Source organism: Salmo trutta, chromosome 3 (genome assembly GCF_901001165.1).
Source record: "Salmo trutta chromosome 3, fSalTru1.1, whole genome shotgun sequence".
Classification (NCBI taxonomy): domain Eukaryota; kingdom Metazoa; phylum Chordata; class Actinopteri; order Salmoniformes; family Salmonidae; genus Salmo; species Salmo trutta.
In genome coordinates, this window is record NC_042959.1 from 64365546 (window position 1) to 64391134 (window position 25589).

General features: G+C 42.2%; 3 protein-coding genes and 1 pseudogene across 3 annotated transcripts; 1 reads left to right on the forward strand and 3 right to left on the reverse strand.

The window, feature by feature from the left end:
* Nucleotides 1-10: 10 nt before the first annotated feature.
* LOC115183357 (trypsin) lies at nt 11-2305 on the reverse strand. Its single transcript, XM_029744683.1, has 6 exons — nt 2220-2305; nt 1698-1854; nt 1230-1328; nt 926-1089; nt 584-720; nt 11-335 (listed from the first exon to the last, which is right to left on the reverse strand). The coding sequence occupies exons 1-6, from the start codon at nt 2257-2259 to the stop codon at nt 183-185; spliced, it is 750 nt and encodes a 249-aa protein (XP_029600543.1). The 5' UTR covers nt 2260-2305; the 3' UTR covers nt 11-182.
* Nucleotides 2306-6756: 4451 nt separating this feature from the next.
* On the forward strand, nt 6757-8981 carry LOC115183344 (trypsin-2). Its single transcript, XM_029744682.1, has 5 exons — nt 6757-6846; nt 7304-7457; nt 7819-8078; nt 8410-8546; nt 8654-8981. The coding sequence occupies exons 1-5, from the start codon at nt 6783-6785 to the stop codon at nt 8801-8803; spliced, it is 765 nt and encodes a 254-aa protein (XP_029600542.1). The 5' UTR covers nt 6757-6782; the 3' UTR covers nt 8804-8981.
* A 623-nt stretch (nt 8982-9604) lies between these two features.
* LOC115165770 (interferon-inducible GTPase 5-like) lies at nt 9605-10764 on the reverse strand (annotated as a pseudogene).
* A 5414-nt stretch (nt 10765-16178) lies between these two features.
* On the reverse strand, nt 16179-18059 carry LOC115183373 (trypsin-1). The gene is made up of 6 exons (XM_029744684.1): nt 17981-18059; nt 17651-17801; nt 17265-17515; nt 16902-17038; nt 16534-16635; nt 16179-16352 (listed from the first exon to the last, which is right to left on the reverse strand). The coding sequence occupies exons 1-6, from the start codon at nt 18054-18056 to the stop codon at nt 16305-16307; spliced, it is 765 nt and encodes a 254-aa protein (XP_029600544.1). The 5' UTR covers nt 18057-18059; the 3' UTR covers nt 16179-16304.
* Between the last annotated feature and the right edge of the window lie 7530 nt (nt 18060-25589).

Sequence of the window (25589 nt, forward strand, 5' to 3'; positions counted from 1 at the left end):
AGAGACGGAAGACAGTGTAACTTCAGGCTTTATTGTGTTTGACATGCTTACACTCTGTGCTGATTCCACCTTAGTATTGAACTAGGAGGAGAACGAGAGAGAGAGAGAGAGAGAGAGAGAGAGAGAGGAAGAGTTTGGAGGAGTGGAGGTCTGAGAGACAGGGAGGAAAGCAGCTAGGGGTGTTACATATTGGCCTTCATGGTCTCATCAATCCAGGGGAGGAACTCACACACTTTGACGTAGACTCCGGGGTATCCGGGCACGGCACAGCCCTGACCCCAGGACACCAGGCCATGAACCTCACCCAAACACACTAGACCACTGCCAGAGTCCCCCTGAGAGAGAGAGAGAGAGAGAGAGAGAGAGAGAGAGAGAGAGAGAGAGAGAGAGAGAGAGAGAGAGAGAGAGAGAGAGAGAGAGAGAGAGAGAGAGAGAGAGAGAGAGAGGTAAGAAGACAGAGACAGAGACAGAGGTAAGAAATCAATTCAGGTTAATCCTAATATGTACCACTGTGTTTTCTAAATGACTGCACAACAAAGATAGCAAAAGGGCTCATCAAAAAGGTGTCATATACTGTACGTACGTTGCATGCGTCTCTGCCTCCGTCCATGTATCCGGCACACACCATCCTGCGGGTGAGCATGCCAGGGTAAGCCATCTCACACTTCTCCTCCTCCAGTATGGGCACATCCAGACACTGCAGACGGGTGGGCATGTTTACTGAGAAGGAAGTAAAAGGCAGGGAGATTAAGTTATTTAATATCATTTATCCGTAGTCATACCTCTTCTCCAGGCGAGTCGTGTGTTGTTAGTGTGTGTGTGGATAAAGGCACTGAGGGTATAATTCATGTTGGTGAAGTTTGTTTGGTATAGTGTGTTTGGGTGTAATTTCTGTAGTTATAGTTTTGTATTTGGTCCGTCTCACCCTCCTCTCCGGTGGCAATGTTGCCCCAGCCAGAGACGGAGCAGGGGAGGCCTGCGTATGGGCAGCTGGTGGGCAGCGGGATGGGCTTCACATAATCAGTGATCTCCACAGGGTGAAACAGCTTGATCAGCATCATGTCATAGTCCAGCGTCTGGTAGTCATAGCTACAGAGAGAAGAGAGATAGGCCAAGGGATTTGTATTGAATCATGTAATGTGATAAAACCCCATTCAGCCTCGGTTTGGTTGTTATAAAATGGCTTCCCTAAAGTAATGTGTAAGTGGTAAGTGTGGGGTGTAGCTTGCCTGGGATGCCAGATGATGTTTTGAGTCTTCATGAGCTGCTCAGTTCCCTCAAACACACGCAGGTTGTGCTCTCCAAGCATGATCTGCATAGCGTAGGGGCTGAGAGAGGAGGACGAAGGAGAGGAAGGGCAGAGGAAGGAGAGGAGGAAGAGGACAAAGGGAAAGACAGGGTGATGCAACTATGATTACAGAGAAACCTCATGTCAGTTTGATAAGACTCAAAGTGTCACACTGTGGAAGACATAGAAGAGCCCTCCTTTTGGTCCATATTGGCCCGAAATCTGTTGTTCTGCCCCTGAGCAAGGCGGTTAACCCTCGTGGATGTCGATTAACGCATTTAACCCAACTCCTCTCTGATTCAGAGTTGGGTTAAATGCGGAAGACACATTTCAGTTGAATGCATTCAGTTGTAAACTGACTAGGTATCCCCCTTTCCCTTTCCCTCCCCTGCCCTCCACCCTTACTCACTTGTACCAGCAGTGAGCGACAGAGAGCACCCACTGCTCATTGATGAGCACGGCTCCACAGAAGTGGTACCCGTAGTTGAGGGAGGCCATCCAGGGTCGGGAGTGAGGTTCACACTCCTGGCCACCGATGATCTTACCATCCTCACGGGGCACTGCCGCTGAAACACACAGAGAGAGACACCATACAGAGAGAGTGGTCACAACAGGGGAGAGATGAGGACATTGTTGCACTCTGAATAGTATTCATCAGAATTGTTCTACATCACATAGAAACAGCCTGTTTGGTAAAGAAGTTGAACGCTGTTATAAGCTTTATGTAAGCTTAATATTCCCTATGAATAGTTTTTGATATATAATTGGTAGAGTATATTAAAGTACTGTATGTGTGTGTATGTGTGTGTGTGTGTGTGTGTGTGTGTGTGTGTGTGTGTGTGTGTGTGTGTGTGTGTGTGTGTGTGTGTGTGTGTGTGTGTGTGTGTGTGTGTGTGTGTGTGTGTGTGTGTGTGTGTGTGTGTTTAATTACCAGCAGCTCCAACCAGCAGTATCAGAGCGAGCAGTCTCATGGTGTCTGTCTGTCCGGTGAACACTGGCTGATCAAAGACACCTGGACACGCGCATGGACATTATTTATACACACCCTATCTGCCCTCCCCCAAACCTCACACCCTATCTGCACTGCCCTACCCCTCACACCCTATCTGCACTGCCCTCCCATATACTCACAACATTCACTCTACCCTGCTGACCACCCTAATCACCTCCCCCTCCCCTTACTCTGCCTTATCCCTAAACATACAAGCATACAAGGGCCACAATATTTTATTTAACGCACCTGCATACACTTCACAACATACACTTTCCTACATAATTATTTGGACAGTGAAGCTAAAACTATTCATTTGGCTCTATACTTCAGCATTTTGGATTTGCGATCACATGTTTTATATAAACCGACAGTACAGAATGTCACCTTCAATTTGAGGGTGCTTTCATACATATCTGTTTTACCATTTCAAAATGATAGTAGTTTATGTATCTAGTCCTCCCATTTGAAGGTGTCAGAAGTATTGAGAGTGTTGTAGTGTGCCATTTGATTTGCTTAATATAAGGAATTCATTGTATAGCATTTACTTTTACTTTGTACTTTTACTCAATGACAATTAAATTATTTTTCCACCACTGCTAAATCAAGCTTGTGACTCTACAAACTTGCTGCATGCATTTGCAGTTTGTTTTGGTTGTGTTTCAGATTATGTTGTGCCGAGTATAAATGAATGGTAAATAATGTATTGTGTCATTTTGGAGTCACTTTTGTTATAATGATGAGTGATAAAGTTACAGATGCATGAATATCATACCTCCAAGGAAATGCTAACCTCCCCTGTTATTTGTAATGGTGAGAGGTTAGCATGTTTTGTGGGCATGACCTTTGTCCATCTGTAACATCATTATTCATTCATTCTTTTTTATTTATTTTTTATTTCACCTTTATTTAACCAGATAGGCCAGTTGAGAACAAATTCTCATTAACAACTGTGACCTGGCCAAGATAAAGCAAAGCTGTGCGACAAAAACAACAACACAGAGTTACACATAAACAAATGTACAGTCAACAACACAAAAGAAAAGAAAAATAGAGAAATCTATGTACAGTGTGTGCAAATGTAGAAGAGTAGGGAGGTAGGCAATAAATAAGACATAGAGGCAAAAATAATTACAATTTAGCATTAACACTGGAGTGATGGATATGCAGATGATGATGTGCAAGTAGAGATACTGGGGTGCAAAAGATCAAGAGGGTAAGTAATAATATAGGGATGAGGTAGTTGGGTGTGCTATTTACAGATTGGCTATGTACAGGTACAGTGATCGGTAAGCTGCTCAGACAGCTGATGCTTAAAGTTAGATAGGGAGATATAAGACTCAAGCTTCAGCGATTTTTGCAATTCGTTCCAGTCATTGGCAGCAGAGAACTGGAAGGAAAGGCAGCCAAAGGAAGTGTTGGCTTTGGGAATGACCAATGCAATGTACCTGCTGGAGTGAGTGCTAAGGGTGGGTGTTGCTATGGTGACCAGTGAGCTGAGATAAGGCGGGGCTTTACCTAGCAATGACTTGTAGATGACCTGGAGCCAGTGGGTTTGGCAACGGATATGTAGTGAGGGCCAGCCAACGAGAGCATACAGGTCGCAGTGGTGGGTAGTATATGGGGGTTTGGTGACAAAACGGATGGCACTGTGATAGACTACATCCAGTTTGCTGAGTAGAGTGTTGGGGGCTATTTTGTAAATGACATCACCGAAGTCAAGGATCGGTAGGATAGTCAGTTTTACGATGTTATCTTCGGCAGCAAGAGTGAAGGAGGCTTTGTTGCGAAATAGGACGCCGATTCTAGATTTCATTTTTGGATTGGAGATGCTTAATGTGAGTCTGGAAGGAGAGTTTACAGTCTAACCAGACACCTAGGTATTTGTAGTTGTCCACATATTCTAGGTCAGAATCGTCCAGAGCAGTGATGCAAGTTGGGCGGGAGGGTGCGGGCAGCAATTGGTTGAAGAGCATGCACTTAGTTTAACCAGCATTTAAATGCTGTTGGAGGCCACGGAAGGAGTGTTGTATGGCGTTGGAGCTCGTTTGGAGGTTAGTTAGCACAGTGTCCAAAGAAGGGCCAGATTTATACAGAATGGTGTCGTCTGCGTAGAGGTGGATCAGAGAATCACCAGCAGCTAGAGCGACATCATTGATATATACAGAGAAAAGAGTCGGCCCGAGAATTTAACCCTGTGGCACCCCCATAGAGACTGCCAGAGGTCCTGACAACAGACCCTCCGATTTGACACACTGAACTCTATCTGAGAAGTAGTTGGTGAACCAGGCGAGGCAGTGATTTGAGAAGCCAAGGCTATTGAGTCTACCGATAAGAATGAGGTGATTGACAGAGTCGAAAGTCTTGGCCAGGTCGATGAAGACGGCTGCACAGTACTGTCTTTTATCGATGGTGGTTATGATATTGTTTAGGACCTTGAGCGCGGCTGAGGTGCACCAATGACCAGCTCGGAAACCAGATTGCATAGTGGAGAAGGTACAGTGGGTTTCGAAATGGTCGGTGATCTGTTTATTAACTTGTCTTTCGAAGATTTTAGAAAGACAGGGCAGGATGGCTATAGGTCTATAACAGTTTAGGTCTAGAGTGTCTCTCCCTTTGAAGAGGGGGATGACCGCAGCAGCTTTCCAATCTTTGGGGATCTCAGATGACATGAAAGAGAGGTTGAATAGGCTAGTAATAGGATTATCTGTAATCAAGGTAGCATCCACATTAATGTAGAAGTGTTTGGGAACATCTTACTTACAATAAAACTGACTTGACTCCAAAATGACGCAATACATTATTTATTATTTGCACCACATCATCCGAAACATAACCAAAACAAACTGCAAATGCATCCAACAAGTTTGTAGAGTCATAAGTTTGATGTAGTCATTGTGTGCTAGGAGTATGGGACCAAATACTAAACTTTTGACTAAATTAAATACACTATATGTGATGGAGGGGATTAGATCCAAAAAGTGCATTCATTTCTAAACGATAAAACAGATATGTATGAAAGTACCCTAAAATAAAAGGTGAAATTCTGTACTGTCGCCTCATACACTACATGACCAAATATATTTGGACACCTGCTTTTGTGGCCTGCCATTTTGCAGCTGAGCCATTGTTGCTCCTAGACGTTTCCACTTCACAATAACAGCACTTACAGTTGACCGGGGAAAATCTAGCAGGGCAGAAATTTGACGAACTGACTTGTTGGAAAGGTGGCATCCTATGACGGTGCCACGTTAAAAGTCACTGAGCTCTTCAGTACGGGCAATTCTACTGCCAATGTTTGTCTATGGAGATTGCATGGCTGTGTGCTTGATTTTATACATCTGTCAGCAACGGGTGTTGCTGAGCCAAATCCACTAATTTGAATGGGTGTCCACATACGTTTGGCCTTGTAGTGTATAAAACATTTGTCCTCAAATCCAAAATGTTCGAGTTTAGAGCCAAATGAAAAGTTTTATCTTCGCTGCCCAAATAAATACGTAGGGGAGTGTACACCTAGCTTATGATTAACCAGTAGCTGGCAAACTGAAGGTGACAGACATTTAGCCTTTTGAAGTGACATGTGGCAAACAAGGACATGTACCCATGGCTGGCCATATGCAGTATCCAAAGGACCACGGCAACTTAACAGCCTGGGCTCATCCCACAAAGTCTATTCGCTTTCCAATGTTGCATCTTACAGAACAACCAATTATTCATCTGAATGCACTGATTGCATAACATTTTAAATGTGCAAATCATCTTTGTCTGGTTGTATTCAACATTTAGTCATAGAGCCTTCCTTATCTCTGCTACTAGTCTTTATGCCCTGGAATATAGACCAGGAGCTGTGAGAGAAATGGCCACCTGTGATGTTAGAACTACTACCTTTTTCCCCCTTCTTTTTTTAACCTTTATTTAACTAGGCAAGTCAGTTAAGAACAAATTCTTATTTTCAATGACAGCCTAGGAACACTGGGATAATTGCCTTGTTCAGGAGCAGAACAACAGATTTGTACCTTGTCAGCTCGGGGATTCCAACTTGCAACCTTTCGGTTACTAGTCCAACGCTCTAACCACTAGGCTACCCTGCCACCCAAAAAGTACAACAAGTTTTTCCCCCCGCTTCTTTGAGGTGTTGCAAGAGGTCTCAATGATCCTACCACTCTGACAATCTGGCCAACAGCACAACTGTTTCAACACTAAACACTTTCTGTCCAAAGTCCCAAGGTTGAGACAGCTGCAGCTGTGACTTATTCCAATAGCACAATGTCTCAAAAGCCATGATGAAATTGGCGTGAGGAATGGGATAAACACATGCTCTGAGTACCTGGTAGAATGTAAGGGGAGTTTGCGATAAGATGAGGCATGATGGGGCAGGAGAGTTTGGGGTGGGGCATCAGGCACGAGACACTTGGAAAGGGGGCAGGGCAGGGTGGAGGGATATCAGTTGAGATAAAGGTATAAATGTAGAGAATCGCAGAGTGCACATGTCCAGTCTGGTGAATGAAGACTTGTCTCAGCAGCACGATGATTGGCCTGATTGTACTCACACTCCTGGGGGCTGCAGGTAACAAACACACACATAGAGACACGCATAGAGACACGCATAGAGACTCGCATGGAGACTCGCATGGAGACTCGCATGGAGACAAGCATGGAGACACGCATAGAGACTCGCATAGAGACTCGCATGAAGATAAGCATGGAGACAAGCATGGAGACACGAATGGAGACTTGCATAGAGACTTGCATGGAGACACGCATGGAGACTCGCATAGAGACACGCATAGAGACTCGCATAGAGACTCGCATAGAGACTCGCATCTTTTACAGACAATGTGGACATCAGCTTAATGCTCTCCTTTTGCCCATCTTGTATAATATAACATTCTCTCTAACCTCTGCATCTCTCTGTCTTCTGTCACCTTCCTTCTGTCATGCTTTCTGAACACTACTCCCTCTCTCCATCCTACTCTCTTTCTCCTCTGACCCTCCCTCTCCTTTCCACTCCTTCCCTCCCTCAGCGGCAGCTCCTATGGATGACAAGATCGTGGGGGGTTATGAGTGTGAAGCTCACTCCCAGCCCTGGCAAGCCTCTCTTAACATCGGCTACCACTTCTGTGGCGGCTCCCTCATTAATGACCAGTGGATCATCTCTGCCGCCCACTGCTGGATGAAGTGAGTACTGCAGGGTCACTTTCAACCATCTTTTCCCTTTACTGTGCCTCCCAAAGGCCTCTTCATGTAAAGGTTTCTATTTTTTTTCTCCTCTCCCTTCTCCAATTTTCCATCTGTCTTCACTTTCTGTCTTCCCCTCTCTCCCCTTCTTGTCTTCTCTGCCTTCCTCTCTCCACTTCTTCACCTTCATCCCTTTCTGCTCTCCTTCCCCTCATAAATCATGTCCTCTATCTCTCTCTCACTCCCTCGCTCTCTCACTCTCTCCTTCTCGCTCTCTCTCTCTCTCTCTCTCTCTCTCTCTCTCTCTCTCTCTCTCTCTCTCTCTCAACCTCTCTCTCAACCTCTCTCTCCCTCCCTCCAGTCCTTGGAGTCAGCTTGCCATCCTGGGTGACCACCACATCTGGAAGCACGAGGGAACGGAGCAGTACATGTCTGTGGACGCCATCTACTGGCACCAGAGCTATGACTATCAGACCATGGACCACGACATTATGCTGTTGAAGCTGGCCCACCCTGTCACTCTCAACAAGTTTGTCAAGCCCATCGCCCTGCCCACGGCCTGCCCCAATGCCGGGGACATGTGTGTGGTGTCTGGATGGGGAAACATCTACACCGACTCTGGTATTTATGTAGATGGGGTGTAGTATGGGATGGGGTGGAATGAGGATGAGATTGGGATGAGATGAGAAAATATGGGTTATTGAATGCAATCAACTAAAATACATTTTCTTGAAACTGTAGCTCACGCTAGATCTACATGTTGATGGGAGATCAGCAAGTCAATTTACTTGAGAGGGTAGCTACTTCTAAGAATACCACTTACTGTACATTCCCCCGCTCTCTCTCCCCCAATCTTCTCTCTCTCTCTGTCTCTCTGTCTCTCTCTCTCTCTCTCTCCCCAACTCTGTCTCTCTCTCTTTCTCTGTCTCTCATCTGTCTCTCTCTCTGTCAGTGTTCAACCCATTTAACCTGCAGTGTGTGGACATCCCCATCCTGTCTAAGAAGGCCTGTGATGAGTCCTACCCTGGCCAGATTACTGATACCATGGTGTGTGCCGGATACCTGGAGGGAGGCAAGGACTCCTGTCAGGTATGGAGAATACCCCTGAAACCTCACAAACAGAACATTTCATTTGTTTGTTTATTCATTTATATATTCATTCATTATCTTTCTCTCTCCCTCTGATTCTCTCTCAGGGTGACTCCGGCGGTCCCCTGGTGTGTAACGGAGAGCTGCATGGCATCGTGTCCTGGGGTGTTGGCTGTGCCCAGCCCAACTATCCTGGTGTCTACACCAAGGTCTGTGCCCTGCTGCCCTGGATCCACGAGATCATCACCAACTACTAGCCTGTACCCTCCACACCAGAGTAGAGAGAGAGAGAGAGAGAGGGAGAGAGCGAGAGAGCGAGAGAGAGAGAGAGAGAAGAAGAAGAAGATGAAGTAGAGAGAGAGATAGAAGGCTGATGTTGTTACATGCAGGAAGACAAAGAGACATCTAGTCAATAAAATGGCATCTTTGACTTCACTGCTGTATGTTTGTGTTTTTTATTACAATTTTTGTGTCAAACAATCAATGATTTAGATAACAGGGTAGATTACTACAATATTGAAAGTCACAAACAATTTAATAATTGAAAATTAGATGACACAAAGACTAATAAAATGTTTAGAAATAAGCATGCTAACAGAGGTACTCTTCCACTGTTTGGCATTTCCTAAGCAACCACCTACTAGTTGCTAGTACAATCAAATAATGACAATGGTATAGAGTACAGAGCAGGAAATTAGATGGCAAAGACAAATTAAATGGAAAAGTAACCATGCTAACAAACATATGCTAACTGATGTATATCCTCCATTGTTTTGCACTACACACTGCTAATGCTGATAATGATGCAAATGCTAATAATGATGCTATAGCTAATAACAATGATCATTCGAATAATGATGCTAACTCTACGTACAACACTAGAACTAAGTAAACAAACTCAAACCTTGGGTTCATGGCTCTATTCATATTGTCATGGTAAAAAAAAGTGATCAGACATGAATCGGACATTTTACTTGTGAAAAGCAGTATCTAAAGTACAGCCATTGTAACCGCATCCACCTTGAAGAACAGGGTGTTTTCAGTCTGACCATTTTTTGTCATTCCAAGCCTGCCGCCATTAGCACTGCTTTAGCATCCTCCACCATCTCTTTTATTCCCTTGTGCAGAAGGTGTAGTGTAGTGGCAAAAGCAATCCCCATTGCACCAAAACTAAAAACAACAGTGGTCAACACAGCTTCGATAGCCTTGGCTGCCACCATGGCTGTTGTATGCATCATTCTAGCCACCACCTTCTCATCAACTCCACCAGTGAAGTGAGACTTCATCGCTGAGCTCAGTTCACCCACTGGCTTGTTGACACGTTCTGAGAGTCTCTGGAGGGATTTCTCATCCAGTCCAAAGGTTATGAAGGCCTTGTGGAAAAAGGCCTGCATAACACCAATCTCACAGCCCACTGAGAAGCCAGGGATGGGTACGGCTGCTGTGGTGGAAGCACCAGCAGCTGCAGCAAAGGCGGTTTTGAAAAGATATTTCCTCTTCTTCTCAATCATGACTATTGAGCAAACCAGCAGAGACTGGATTAAGGTAGACCTCTTGTGCTCTCAGAGGTTTTCCTCCAGAGCGTAGATTAGCTTCTGGAAATCTTACTTCCCAAGCTCAATGGTGGAGATGAGGAAAACTTTGGGGTTCCCTACGGTCTTCAGGTTCTCCTCACAATTCTGTCTGATCTTGGAGAGCAAATCCTCCTCCCTGTAGTTCTTCTTCCATGCCTCGGCTCAGCTGTCGTTGTCGATCTTCGACCGGACGAAGTAAAATATCTTCTTCATCTTCTGGATCTCTTTGGCCAGCATGATGTTGTTCTCTTTGAACCTCACCATGCCGATGATGATGAAGAAGTCATAGGTTTCAAACTTGACCTCCTTCAGGTACTTCTTTGCTTTAAGGTTTGGGGTGCCGATACCAGGCAGGTCCCAGATTTTCACGTTAGGCATGGTGGGGTGGGAGCATCTGATGGCCTTCATGGTGGTCTCCATCACTCCGGTTTCTACTGCTCCCTCGTCCCCATCCAGTCCAAGTAAGGCGTTAACGAAAGTGGACTTTCCCCTGTCACAGCCATGTTAAGGGTCACATTCTCTAGGAGATCCAGGTCTTCCTTGACCTTGGCTGCATTCTCTGATTGGGTAAACTTGTCATAGTTCTTAATTTCATAGATGACGTCAGGATCTTCATAGAAGTTTTGATTAATTGAAATGACCATCTAATTTTTCTGTTGTCAACATTGCCGACCACAATACAGTAATCAAGTACAGCGGTTTTTAAACTATTTGGGGCCAGGAACCCCTTTTGTGTTAGCAAATTCACCAGGGACCCCCTCATAATCAGAACACAACTTCTTTAGAATGCAATAAAAATAGCATACAAGGACTTTTACTATGACTTCTGCAATGCATGGCCAGACTAATCAAGTTTTGGGCCCTGGGAAATAACAGTTTAAAGGTCTATCTCTTTGGCATCAGCAGAGAAAGTTTTCCAGTTTTCAAAAGAATTGTCTGCAATTCTACACATTTTGCTATAGAACAGATTTTTGTTGCCGTTTTAAAGCACATTTCCTGCAATTCTACACATTTTGCCATGAGACAGAGAGAAGACTTAGCCGTTTTAAAGATAAAATTACAGTGCATTTACAGTGCCTTGAAAAAGTATTCATACCCTTTGGAACATTTTATTGTGTTTTTTTGTCAACAATCTACCCACAATACTCTGTAATGTCAAAGTGGAAGAAAATGTTTTTTTTTTTTAAGATTCACAGAAATTGTTTAACTAAAATATAGTTGTTGCATAAGCATTCAGCTCCCTGAGTTAACAATCTAGAAGCAGCTGTGAATCTTCTTGGCTAAGTCTATAAAAGCTTTACACACCTGGACAGTGCAATATTAGCCCATTATTATTTTAATCATTCTTCAAGCTCTGTCAAGATGTTGGGGATCATGGCTAGACAGCATAGATTTTCAAGCAGATTTAAGTCAAAACTGTAACTTGGCCACTCAGAAACATTCACTGTCTTATTGGTAAACAACTCCAGTGTAGATTTGGCCTTGTGTTGTAGGTTATTGTCTTGCTGAAAGGTTAATGCTCCCCATTTGCCCATCTTGTATATCTCTAACCTCTGCTACTCTCTGTCTTCTGTCACCTTCCTCCTGTCATGCTTTCTGAACACTACTCCTCTCTCCATCCTTCTCTCTTTCTCATCTCACCCTCCCGCCCTATCCTTCTTTCCCTCAGTGGCAGCTCCTATGGATAATAGGATCAGGGGTTCAGGGTTATAATAATAATAATAATAATCAGGGTTATGAGTGTGAGGCTCCCTCATCAACGACCAGTGGATCATCGTTGCCTCCCACTGCTGGATTATGTAAGTACTAAGGTCACATTTACTTATCTTTTCCCTCAAGCCTCTCTTCCTCCATCAGTGCATTATATTTTCTTTCTGTTTTATGTTTTCTCTCCTGTTTTCACTCACAAATCATCTCTGTCTGTGGACGCCATCTACTGGCACCAGAGCTATGACTACCAGACCATGGACCACGACATTCTGCTGTTGAAGCTGGCCCACCCTGTCACTCTCAACAAGTTTGTCAAGCCCATCGCCCTGCCCACGGCCTGCCCCAAGGCTGGGGACGTGTGTGATGTCTGAATAGGGGAAAATCAACTCCGATTCTGGTGTGAATGCAGACTGGGTGTAAAACGGGATGCGATGGGACTGGGGTCTGATGGGGGTCCTGAAAGTGTGGCTGTCTCTGTCAGTGTCCAACCTGTTTAAACTCCAGTGTGAGGACATCCCCATCCTGTCTAATAAGGCCTGTGAGAAGTCTGACACTAGCCAGATGAATGATACCAAGAGCTCTGCTACCCAACTCGAACCCGTACAGGCCATGACATTATACATAGGGTTGTTTTTTCATCAAAGCTAGGCTACAGACAGGGCTCGTTTATCAATAAATTGATCACTAACATTTCGAAGCTGAGTCATTTGCTCGCGCTGTGCTGCGCAATACTGTCATATCTCACTAAGATCATAACAACTTCGTCAAATATAAGACAGGAGAGATTATTTCACAGAAAATAAGAATGAAGTGTGGCAGAAAGTCGCTAACAGCTAATAGTTCTCTCATGTCTCTTCATTGTGCAGAGCAGCCCAAGCGGAGCTGTTGCTTGATAGTCACAGACACAGAGCGGCCATGAGCAGAGCGCATGCAGAGCGAGCGACAGGGAGGAGCAGCTAATGGATTCACTAAAGGGGAAGTTATTTCTGATTTCAGGCCAGGCCTTAAATTTGAAATTTAGAACTGACCCAAGGTTATGGCACATGAACACATATGTGAAACACATGCAGTATGTTTTATATGTGAACTCATATGCAAATCACATGCAGTATGTTTGATATGTGAACTCATATGCAAATCACATGCAGTATGTTTGATATGTGAACTCATATGCAAAACAAAAGTAGCATATTTTATATGTGAACTCATATGCAAATCAAATGTAGTATGTTTTATATGTGAACTCAAATGCAAATCACATGCAGTATGTTTTATATGTGAACTCATATGCAAATCTCATGCAGTATGTTTTATATGTGAACTCATATGCTAATCAAATGTACTATGTTTTATATGTGAACTCTTATGCAAATCAAATGTAGTATGTTTTATATGTGAACTCATATGCAAATCTCATGCAGTATGTTTTATCGGTGAACTCATATGCAAATCAAATGTACTATGTTTTATATATAAACTCATATGCAAATCAAATGTAGTATGTTTTATATGTGAACTCATATGCAAATCTCATGCAGTATGTTTTATATGTGAACTCATATGCAAATCAAATGTACTATGTTTTATATATAAACTCATATGCAAATCAAATGTAGTATGTTTTATATGTGAACTCATATGCAAATCTCATGCAGTATGTTTTATATGTGAACTCATATGCAAATCTTATGCAGTATGTTTAATATGTGAACTCATATGCAAATCAAATGTACTATGTTTTATATGTGAACTCATATGCAAATCAAATGTAGTATGTTTTATATGTGAACTCATATGCAAATCTCATGCAGTATGTTTTATATGTGAACACATATGCAAATCAAATGTACTATGTTTTATATATAAACTCATATGCAAATCAAATGTAGTATGTTTTATATGTGAACTCATATGCAAATCTTATGCAGTATGTTTAATATGTGAACTCATATGCAAATCAAATGTACTGTGTTTTATATGTGAACTCATATGCAAATCAAATGTAGTATGTTTTATATGTGAACTCATATGCAAATATCATGCAGTATGTTTTATATGTGAACTCATATGCAATTCTCATGCAGTATGTTTTATATGTGAACTCATATGCAAATCAAATGTAGCATGTTTTATATATAAACTCATATGCAAATCAAATGTAGTATGTTTTACATGTTGGTTACACTTTACATTACAGTGCCTTTCTTACTGTGTAATTACTCCTGTAATTACAGTGTAACCCGCATTATAATTATGAACCATTGTTGCATTGTACGTAGTTTGTATTGTATTTAGGGTTAGGGTTAGGGCTAAAGTTGGGGTTAGGCTCACTGCTGTAAGTGCATTGTAACTCATTGTAACAATTTCAATACTTAATAATTATTAGTAATTTATAATGAATAATTATTCATACTTAATACAGTGTAATTACATGAGTAATTACACAGTAATAAGGGCAATGTAATGTAAAGTATTACCTTTTGTAGTGTGTAATAGTGTGCAGTTTGGGGCCTTTTGAAAAGTGGCTTTTCAAAATTCCTTTACAGCAGCAAGGTACATCGACATCATTAATGTGTAAAAACTCAAAGGGTGTCGCCAAGTGCTAAGTTTATTAGCAGTCATCTAACGGTAACTCATGTTACCAATGGCACTTTTTGAGCTCAAAGAGTCAAAATTCGAAACACGTTCTACTATAATACTTTTTATGAATTCACTTATTCTTTCAAGTCATTACGTTAGCGATACTGTTGTGAGCGGGTACATTTTTAAGAATTCTGAAGTGATTAAAACCAAATCGGTAACAGAATTAGAGAAACAATCAGTAAAGGAATTACTGTAGTGTAAAAAATGCAGGTTTAACCAGGCAAGTCAGATAAGAACAAATTCTTATTTACAATGACAGCCTACACTTTCAAAATCCGGGCCAATTGTGCGCCGCCCTATGGGATTCCCAATCACGGCCGATTGTGTTACTGCCTGGATTCAAAACAGAGTGTCTGTAGTGACACATCAAGCACTGAGATGCAGTGCTTTAGACTGCTGCGCCACTCGGGAGCCCCAAAAAGCAGTTCCCTGACCAGGAAGCGGACCCAGGACGCGGCGGTGAGAGCGGCAAATCCTAACCACTAGGCCGGAGCCACTTGTGGATTTGACAGCTTTAATGCAGTTGCACCTCCAACAACACCAAAACAACCAGCCACTATGCCGATGTCTGCTAAAGTGGATCTGATTGAGTAGAGCCCTTAGCGTTTTTACTACATGAGTGGGCATTTAAGTTGTTGGTGAAATATGCTACAAGTGTGATAACCAATTTATTGTCATTGATTGGTAATGCCTGACCTGTGTCTATAAATTCCTGTCTGTCACGTGAACTGATTGAGATGGTGGTTGCTTATAGAGATTAAAGTCACGTTTTATATCGCTCCTGTATGCTGCCTCTGTCTGATCTTAACTTTCATTATAGCTGACGTTCCAGCCTTCGAACCCCCTTAAAGGTGCCTAACACTATTGAACACATACACAACAGTATGTGTTAATAGCATACTGTAGCGGCAATATAAAATGTGTATACAAAAGACACTCTTCACTGAATATAGTTCATTTTGATTTATTGGAGCATTGGAGAAAATACAAAGTTGTAACCGTTTTTATGCATCAGGTGATCACTTCTCTCTGACATTTACACAGGCATAGCCCCATAAAACCAATAATTAATGTTGCCACATGGAGTTAAGGAAAATATGAACATGTCTATGACATTTCTAATAGAAAGATGTTTATACTGAGAAATAATTCCTCCTAACAGTTTACAAGGTTAAATGGATAGTTCACCCAAATTAAGAATGAACATAATCCTAATGATTTGTAGAGAGAGTAGTCTGTGCAGTCAGATGATCTGTATTCTGTGGAGCCAGAGAATCAGCAACCCTAGTTTTGTTTGATATGTTCCCAATTAGAATACTTGATAGCCAATAAAATAAATGGGACTGGTAGGACCCTCTTTTAACATGCTCTAATTGGTCAACTGAAGATCAATACTTTCTTGACATTATCAGCATACATTGTGTATTCAGACTTATCCCTTATAGTTTATTGAAGCCTTAAAAACACCTACAGTACATGTACATTAGAAGTGCTTAAGCTGTTATAATTACAGAATTTATGAACCAACACAAATTGAGACATTCCACTTGCAATCAACACTCCTTTGATGACATACAGAACATACTATTGCACTACTACATTCATGAACATGTGTTCTATGCTGCACGCATGTAAGAAGTACCTTCTACAGTATATTCATTTTAATAGTTGCATAGTTTTATACCTAGGGAATAGACACAGTAACTCAAATTATGTTAAATGCTTTATTTGTCATTAGTATGTAATCTCCAGCGCATAAGGTGGATATTGAACTGCACAGGATGTTGTAGAGTTGTGGGACCGTGCTGGAGGACCGAAGCTAGGATCAGACTTAGTAGGTGGCCATGGTGCTGGTCAGCCAGTCATTGAAGATGCACACCTGGAGGAAGAGAAGAAGAGAGACATTAGTGGACACACTCAATGGGAGGCAACATGAGAACCATCAATCAATGTTTTATAGATAATGTCTTTTTCCTTCAGAAAACCAAGGGATATCACAGTGATGTATGTATTTTGATGTTTTCCTCAAACACAACAGGAAAACCGGTTTTCTGTCTTACCTTGGCGTAGACACCGGGGTTACCGGGCTCAGCACATCCGTAACCCCAGGACACAACACCCTGGAGCTCACCATTGCACACCACAGGGCCACCAGAGTCACCCTGAGAGAGAGAGAGAGATAAAGAGAGAGAGAAAGAAAGAAAGAGAGAAAGATTGAGAGATCGAGAGACAGAGAGAGAGAGAGAGAGAGAGATAGAGGAAGGGAGAGAGAGAGAGAGAGAGAGAGAGAGAGAGAGAGAGAGAGAGAGAGAAAGAAGGGAGACAAGTGATACGAACTGGTTATTTCATTCTCAATTTCTAATCAATTGAAAAAGTAAATTTAAAGTCATCATTGGTACCACTGAATAGAGGTCAGAGTGGTAAGTACCTGGCAAGAGTCCTTGCCTCCCTCCAGGTATCCAGCACAGAACATGGCGTTGGTGATCATGCCAGGGTAGGAGTTGTTACAGTCGCTGTAGGACAGGATGGGGATGTTCAGGCACTGCAGCTTGTTGCTGTCAGCAGCTGTAAGGGGGAGGGGAGGGAGAGAGAGAGAGAGAGAGAGAGAAGGAAGGAAGGAAGGAAGGAAGGAGGGAGGGAGGGAGGGAGATAGAAGGAGGAGAGGTATAGTTAGACATAATGACAGTGTTTTTAATAGTAGGTCTACATTTGCTATGCCTGTAAACACACTCAGTCACCATGACGATGACCAACTGGCACATGTAACCTTTGACCCAGGTTCTGCACTCACTGGAGCTCATGGTGTTGCCCCATCCAGAGACGGTGCACATGGTGCCAGCGGGGGCACAGCTGGTGGGCAGAGCAACAGGCTGCACGTAGGTGTTGAGGGTGGCGGGTTTGCTCAGTTTGATCAGCATGATGTCATTATCGATGTTGTAGGAGCTGTAGTTGGGGTGACGGATCACGCGGGATGAAGAGATGAACTGCTCGCTACCTTCAGTCACCTTGATGTTGTGCTCGCCCAGACGCACCTCCACACGGCTGAAAGAGAGAGAGTTCATGTGAATGTGGAGTTCACTTGTGTCCTTTAGTTTTGCAAAAGTTAAGCTTATCAAGTTGTTGCTAGTTGTTATTGACTCAATATGTTGCTAGTAGTTCAAATGGTAGGCTACTTACGACTTGTAGCAGTGAGCAGCAGACACAACCCAGTTCTCATTGACCAAGGAGCCACCACAGAAGTGGTATCCAGAGTTCAGAGACACCTGGTGGGCCTGGGAGTAGGCCTTGCACTCATACCCTCCGACGATCTTGTCGTCCTCTGTGGCGACTGTATACAGAGAGTAGGCACATTCTTAGCTATATTACCTCAGCTTTTGAGATGGAAAAGCATAGCGCTATGATAAAACAACAACAACATATTTCTTAATAACGTCAAAGAAACACATTTGTGATGTTAGTGTCATTACACAGTCCTGTTCTTTTTTCTATGATCATTACTATACTCACAGGCGGCTCCAATGAGCAGAACGAAGACCAGAGAAATCATGGTTGCTGTATGATCCTGTCGATGAAAGGGGTTCATCTGCGCCCCTGGTATATATGCAGAATGGGGTGTGCCGCCCCGTTTAATGGAACTGTTTGATTGGTCAAGTGAAATCCAATCAGAGGCAAAAGGTGCACTGCCAAGGTTAGCATTATGACAAAGCATTTTCCATCATGGTGTGGTATGAAGTTGACCCTAAAGGCAGCAGAAAGCTAAATATATGTTTTCATTAGTCCCAGTCCTTTTAAGTGCAGGTTCTTACCATCTGGATTTGATTGAATTTCTTACAGGAGACAGTGATACATGTACAGTACACTACAACAGATAGTTTGAGATGACGAGTATTCTATGCAGTTCAGACTGTATCTTGACCTTAACATGACTGCAACACAGCTGTGTGGTTCACACGTTGGTATTCTCTTGGAAAAGTTGACAAACACAGCTTTGCTGCTCACAAGGCCAAATTTAGCTTTGTAAACAACTAAACTGGGTTTAAGGGGTTTTGTTGGAATGTCATTCAAGGCTGTCTTACAATTTGACTTTGAATACCTTAGGGCCATGAGTTCATTACATAAGTTATACTGTATGTAGTTAGTATACAGTAAAACACTCAAAATAAGCACACACTTGGGTAGTGCAACTTATTATATTAGGTATGAATATACCTTGACAGTAGATAAAGTCTACACCCTGTCTCAACTCTAATCTTACCCATAACCACAGATTCAACCCTAAACCTAGCTTCATGTCCAAGTCTCTGCTCAACCCAAAATCTAACAAAAACTTAGCTTCCACATCACTGCTCAACCCTAACCCTCAACCCAAACCCTAACCCTCAACCCTAACTAACCCTAGCTTCATGTCAACATCCTGGCTCAACCCTAACCCTAACCCTCAACCCTAACCGTAACCCTAGCTTCATGTCAACATCCTGGCTCAACACTAACCCTAGCTTCATGTCCACATGTCCACACCCCAGCTCAACCCTTAACCCCAACTAATTTTGTCCAGATCACGACTCAACCCTAACCCTTAACCCTAACTTGATGTCAACATCCCAGCTCAAATCTAGCCCAATACGTTTACCAACCTGAAATTGAAATATTGTTGTTGAGTAGAGATATTGAGTTAAATCAGAATAATATAAGAATAATACATGTATCCATCTCTCAAAATAACAAGTTTACCCAACTGAAAATAATTAAATCAATCAATCAGTTTATCCAAATCATAATAAACATTTAACATACTCATAATAACTCAATTTGGCTCAACCGTAACCGTAGCCTCAACACTAACACTAAAACCAACCGTAACCCCAGCTTTATGTTCAACCCAGGTGTGTGTTAAGTATGACAAAAATGGTACTGTACTAAATGACCAGCTAAAAAAAGCTGTGATTACGGTGGCCCAGAGGGCGATTACCGTATATATGGTTTGTGCTGCCTGAGTTTCTTCGACTCTAAATGGTCACACCCATATTGATCAGGCAACACCCACCAAACAGGAGCAAACGGGCCTCAAATGCTGTTGAAAAACGGTGCACACCGTTTTGAGGAAACATCTGGTTCAGTACAAATAGTCACATAACATAGCAACTGTTGAAGCGAACTGAACTCAACCTAGCTCACTTCAAACCCCAGGATTCGGTCAGAGTCATCATTTTGTTAGCATGTTACCATGTACCAGTAGCCAAAAGGATTTTGTCTCTTTAGAACATAACAGAATGTGTTCAATAGCATACTATAGCAGCAATACACAGTTGGAGTTGGAAGTTTACATACACTTAGGTTAGAGTCATTAAAACCCATTTTTCAACCACTCCACAAATTTCTTGTTAACAAACTATAGTTTTGGCAAGTTGGTTAGGACATCTACTTTGTGCATGACACAAGTAATTTGTCCAACAATTGTTTAGAGACAGATTATTTCACTTATAATTCACTGTATCACAATTCCAGTGGGTCAGAAGTTTACATAAACTAAGTTGACTGTGCCTTTAAACAGCATGAAAAAGTCCAGAAAATTATGTCACGGTTTTATAAGCTTCTGATAGGCTAATTGACATCATTTTAGTCAATTGGAGGTGTACCTGGGGATGTTTTTCAAGGCCTACCTTCAAACTCAGTGCCTCTTTGCTTGACATGTTGGGAAAATGAAAAGAAATCAGCCAGAAAAAAATTGTAGACCTCTACAAGTCTGGTTCATCGTTGGGAACAATTTCCAAGAAGCCTGAAGATACCACGTTCATCTGTACAAACAATAGTACGCAAGCATAAACACCATGGGACCACACAGCCGTCATACCACTCAGGAAGGAGACGCATTCTGTCTCCTAGAGATGAACGTACTTTGGTGTGAAAAGTGCAAATCAATCCCAGAATAACAGCAAAGGACCTTGTGAAGATGCTGGAGGAAACAGGTATAAAAGTATCTATATCCACAGCAAAACGAGTCCTATATCAACATAACCTGAAAGGCCGCTCAGCAAGGAAGAAGCCACTGCTCCAAAACCGCCATAAAAAAGACAGACCACGGTTTGCAACTGCACATGGGAACAAAGATTGTACTTTTTGGAGAAATGTCCTCTGGTCTGATGAAACAAAAGTTGAACTGTTTGGCCATAATGACCATCGTTATGTTTGGAAGAAAAAGAGGGAGGCTTGTAATCCGACTGGTGCACTTCACAAAATAGCTGGCATCATGAGGAACGAAAGTGATGTAGATATATTGAAGCAACATCTCAAGACATCAGTCAGGAAGTTAAAGCTTGGTTGCAAATTGGGTGGCAAGTAGCCTAGTGGTTAGAGTGTTGGAATAGTAACTGAAAAGGTTGCAAGATCGAATCCCTGAGTTGACAAGGTAAAAATCTGTCATTCTGCCCCTGAACAAGGCAGTTAACCCACTTCCGAGGCCTTCATTGAAAATAAGAATTTTTTCTTAACTGACTTGCCTAGTTAAATAAAGGTAAAATATATATAGTGGGGGAAAAAAGTATTTGATCCCCTGCTGATTTTGTACGTTTGCCCACTTACAAAGAAATGATCAGTCTATAATTTTAATAGTAGGTTTATTTGAACAGTGAGAGACAGAATAACAACAAAAAAATCCAGAAAAACGCATGTCAAAAATGGTATAAAATGATTTGCGTTTTAATGAGGGAAATAAGTATTTGACCCCTCTGCAAAACATGACTTAGTACTTGGTGGAAAAACCCTTGTTGGCAACCGCAGAGGTCAGACGTTTCTTGTAGTTGGCCACCAGGTTTGCACACATCTCAGGAGGGATTTTGTCCCACTACTCTTTGCAGATCTTCTCCAAGTCATTAAGGTTTTGAGGCTGACGTTTGGCAACTCGAACCTTCAGCTCCCTCCACAGATTTTCTATGGGATTAAGGTCTGGAGACTGGCTAGGCCACTTCAGGACCTTAATGTGCTTCTTCTTGAGCCACTCCTTTGTTGCCTTGGTCATGTGTTTTGGGTCATTGTCATGCTGGAATACCCATCCACGACCCATTTTCAATGACCTGGCTGAGAGAAGGAGGTTCTCACCCAAGATTTGACGGTACATGGCCCCGTCCATTGTCCCTTTGATGCGGTGAAGTTGTCCTGTCCCCTTAGCAGAAAAACACCCCCAAAGCATAATGTTTCCACCTCCATGTTTTACGGTGGAGATGGTGTTCTTGGGGTCATAGGCAGCATTCCTCCTCCTCCAAACACGGCGAGTTGAGTTGATGTCAAAGAGCTCCATTTTGGTCTCATCTGACCACAACACTTTCACCAGTTGTCCTCTGAGTCATTCAGATGTTCATTGGCAAACTTCAGACCGGCATGTATATGTATTCTTGAGCAGGGGGACCTTGCGGGCGCTGCAGGATTTCAGTCCTTCACGGCGTAGTGTGTTACCAATTGTTTTCTTGGTGACTATGGTCCCAGCTGCCTTGAGATCATTGACAAGATCCTCCCGTGTAGTTCTGGGCTGATTCCTCACCGTTCTCATGATCATTGCAACTCCACGAGGTGAGATCTTGCATGGAGCCCCAGGCCGGGGGAGATTGACAGTTCTTTTGTGTTTCTTTCATTTGTGAATGATCGCACCAAATGTTGTCACCTTCTCACCAAGCTGCTTGGCGATGGTCTTGTAGCCCATTCCAGCCTTGTGTAGGTCTACAATCTTGTCCCTGACAGCCTTGGAGAGCTCTTTGGTCTTGGCCATGGTGGAGAGTTTGGAATCTGATTGATTGATTGCTTCTGTGGACAGGTGCCTTTTTTACAGGTAACAAGCTGCGGTTAGGAGCACTCCCTTTAAGAGTGTGCTCCTAATCTCAGCTTGTTAAGTGTATAAAAGACACCTGGGAGCCAGAAATCTTTCTGATTGAGAGGGGGTCAAATACTTACTTCCCTCATTAAAATGCAAATCAATTTATACAATTTCTGCCATGTGTTTTTCTTTATATATTTTTTTCTTTATATTTTATTCTGTCTCTCACTGTTCAGATAAACCTACCATTAAAATGATAGACTGATCCTTTCTTTGTCAGTGGGCAAACGTACAAAATCAGTAGGGGATCAAATGCTTTTTTCCCCCACTGTATTTTTTTTTTAATGGGTCTTCCAAATGGACAATGACCCCGAGCATACTTCCAAAGTTGTTGTAAAATGGCTTAAGGTATTGGAGTGGCCATCACAAAGCCTTGACCTCAATCCTATAGAAAGTTTGTGGGCAGAACTGAAAAAGCGTGTGCGAGCAAGGAGGCCTACAAACCTGACTCAGTTACACCAGCTCTGTCAGGAGGAGTGGGCCAGAATTCACCCAACTTATTGTGGGAAGCTTGTGGAAGGCTACCCAAAATGTTTGACCCAAGTTAAACAATTTAAAGGCAGTGCTACCAGATACTAATTGAGTGTATGTACACTTCTGACCCACAGGGAATGTGATGAAAGAAATAAAAGCTGAAATAAATCTTAGGTCAGGTGATCCTGTCTTAGGTCAGGTGATCCTGACCTAAGACAGGGAATTTTTACTTGGATTAAATGTCAGGAATTGTTACATTGGGTGGGCGTTCTTTGCTCATTTTCTATGTTGTCTGTTTCATTGATTTTGGCTGTGTGGCTTCCAATCAGGCACAGCTGTTGTTGGTTGTTGCTGATTGGGAGTCACACATAAGTGCCTGTTTTTCCATTGGGGTTTGGTGGGTAATTGTTTCTGTTAGTGTTTGGCACCTGACAGAACTGTTTGGCTGTCGGTTTTCTTATTTTTGTATAGTGTTCCTTCGTCTATTAAATAATCTATGATGAACACTAACTCCGCTGCACCTTGATCTACTCTCTCTCACGACAGCCGTTACAAAACTTCCGACTTCAACTGTATAACTGCTGTATACAGAAGAGTCACCCTATAAAGAGTTCATTTGGATTTAATAGAGCAATGGGAAAAAAGCATAGCAGTTGTAACACTAAGTCTCATAACATATCAGTTCGCTCTGAAATATACTCAAGCATATAACAACATAGAATACATAACTAATGTGTGTACTTACCGTGCCTGGGAAAAGCATTTTCTCCCTTTCTAATTTTCTGTATTTTTGCATATTTTTGATACTGAATGTTATCAGTTCTTCAACCAAAACGTAATATTAGACAAAGGGAACTTGAGTTACAAATAACAAAAAAATATATACTTATTTATTTAATTCACAAAGTTATGCAACTCCCAATTTGCCTGTGTGAAAAAGTAATTGCCCCTTAAACTCAATAACTGGTTCTGCTTTAGCTGCAATGACTGCAACCAAATGCTTCCTGTAGTTGTTGATCAGTCTCTAACATCGCTGTGGAGGAATTTTGGCTTACTCTTGCATACAGAACTGCTTTCATTCAGTGACGTGTGTGGGTTTGAACTGCTTGTTTCAAGTCTTGCCACAGCATCTCAATTGGGATTAGGTATAGACTTTGACTAGGCCCTTGCAAAACTTCAAATTTGTTGCTTTTTAACCATTTTCATGTAGACTTGATTGTGTGTTTGGATCATTGTCTTGCTGCATAACCCAGCTGTGCTTCAGCTTCAGTTCACAGACGGAATGCCTGACATTCTCCTGTAGAATTCTCTGATACAGAGCAGAATTCATGGTTCCTTCTATTAAGGCAAGTCCTGAGGAGCAAAGCATCCCCAAACCATCACACTAACACCACCATGCTTGACCGTTATTATGAGGTTCTTACTGTGGAATGTAGTGTTTGGTTTTCGCCAGACATAATGGGACCCATCTCATCCAAAAAGTTGACTCAACGTTGCCAAAAAGCACCTGGATGATCATCAAGACTCTTGGAAGAATGTTCTAGGCCTAGGTAAAGATGAGCCAAAAGTCTAACTTTCTGGATGACAATGATCCAAAACACACAAAGTCTAAATGAAAATGGCTAAAAATCAACAGATTTGAAGATTTGGAATCTTCTGGTCAAAGTCCAGACCTGTCGCTGAGTTAAAGCAGTTCTGCAAGGAAGAGTGGGCCAAAATTCCTCCACAGCGATGTGAGAGACTGATCAACAACTACAGGAAGTGTTTGGTTGGAGTCATTGCAGCTAGTGGCACAACCAGTTATTGAGTGTAAGGGGGCAATGACTTTTTCACACAGGGACATTGGGTGTTGCATAACATTGCTAGTGAAATAAGTATGTAATTGGTGTGTGATTTGTTCACTCAGGTTCCCTTTATCTAATATTAGGTTTGTGGTTAAAGATGTGATAACATTCAGTATCAAAAATATGTAAAATTAGAGAAAATTCAAGTACTTTTCACGGCACTGTATTGATTTATGGAATGATCATAATATGAAGATTCCAATAGAACAATGTTTATAGTGAAATTCCTCCTACGAGTTTAAAAGGTTAATGGAAATAGTTCACACAAATTGCAAATTAACTTTAACTTAATGATTGCTATGGAAAGTAGTAAATGATCTAGCCAGCTATTTAAACTTGTAGTAATCATGGCCGAATACCAACCGGGCACGCAGGGCATGTGCCCAGGCGCCCTGACCTCCACGCGGCTCCTATTGATATATACTCGATATATTTTTTATTATGATTATTATAAAATAATTCTACATCAGCTTTAATGTTGCAGATAAATTGTGGCTTCCATCAATATAATTGTCTATATCATTTCCAATCCCACATATATGTTTTTATAAAAACACTCAAATGTTTTGCTGCGAGGTGGTGCCCCACCCCCCTCCCCCCCAACCACATCTTGCATAGGGCTCCAAAAAGGTTAGAGCCGGCCCTAGCAATACTCTTCAAGACATTAGTGGACACACTCAATTGGAGGCAACATGAAAACCATCAATCTGTTTTATAGACTTAATGTCTTTTTCTTTAGGGAAACCAAGTGGATGTCACAGTTTATATTTTTGCTCAGTGTAAAACATTATGTAAGATCTAACCATATTCATGTTGCATTACATAGTGTTTCAGTAGCAACACAATTCTCAGAGACAGTACTCTAAATGGGTATGAAGGAGGAGCAATTATGCCACACTTTTAACATCCCTACATTAGCTATTGTGAGCAGCAA

What these genes read in the sequence shown, in the direction of transcription:
- LOC115183357 (XM_029744683.1), bottom strand. Translation starts at nt 2,259, where the DNA reads ATGAGACTGCTCGCTCTGATACTGCTGGTTGGAGCTGCTG. An exon ending in ACTGCTGGTTGGAGCTGCTG is followed by an intron (nt 1,855 to 2,219) that starts GTAATTAAACAC and finishes TGTGTGTTTCAG; the next exon opens with CGGCAGTGCCCCGTGAGGAT. An exon ending in GAGGCAGAGACGCATGCAAC is followed by an intron (nt 336 to 583) that starts GTACGTACAGTA and finishes TCTCTCTCTCAG; the next exon opens with GGGGACTCTGGCAGTGGTCT.
- LOC115183344 (XM_029744682.1), top strand. Translation starts at nt 6,783, where the DNA reads ATGAAGACTTGTCTCAGCAGCACGATGATTGGCCTGATTGTACTCACA. An exon ending in AAACATCTACACCGACTCTG is followed by an intron (nt 8,079 to 8,409) that starts GTATTTATGTAG and finishes TCTCTCTGTCAG; the next exon opens with TGTTCAACCCATTTAACCTG. An exon ending in GAGGCAAGGACTCCTGTCAG is followed by an intron (nt 8,547 to 8,653) that starts GTATGGAGAATA and finishes ATTCTCTCTCAG; the next exon opens with GGTGACTCCGGCGGTCCCCT.
- LOC115183373 (XM_029744684.1), bottom strand. Translation starts at nt 18,056, where the DNA reads ATGAACCCCTTTCATCGACAGGATCATACAGCAACCATGATTTCTCTG. An exon ending in GGGCAACACCATGAGCTCCA is followed by an intron (nt 17,039 to 17,264) that starts GTGAGTGCAGAA and finishes TCCCCCTTACAG; the next exon opens with CTGCTGACAGCAACAAGCTG. An exon ending in ACCCCGGTGTCTACGCCAAG is followed by an intron (nt 16,353 to 16,533) that starts GTAAGACAGAAA and finishes CTCTTCCTCCAG; the next exon opens with GTGTGCATCTTCAATGACTG.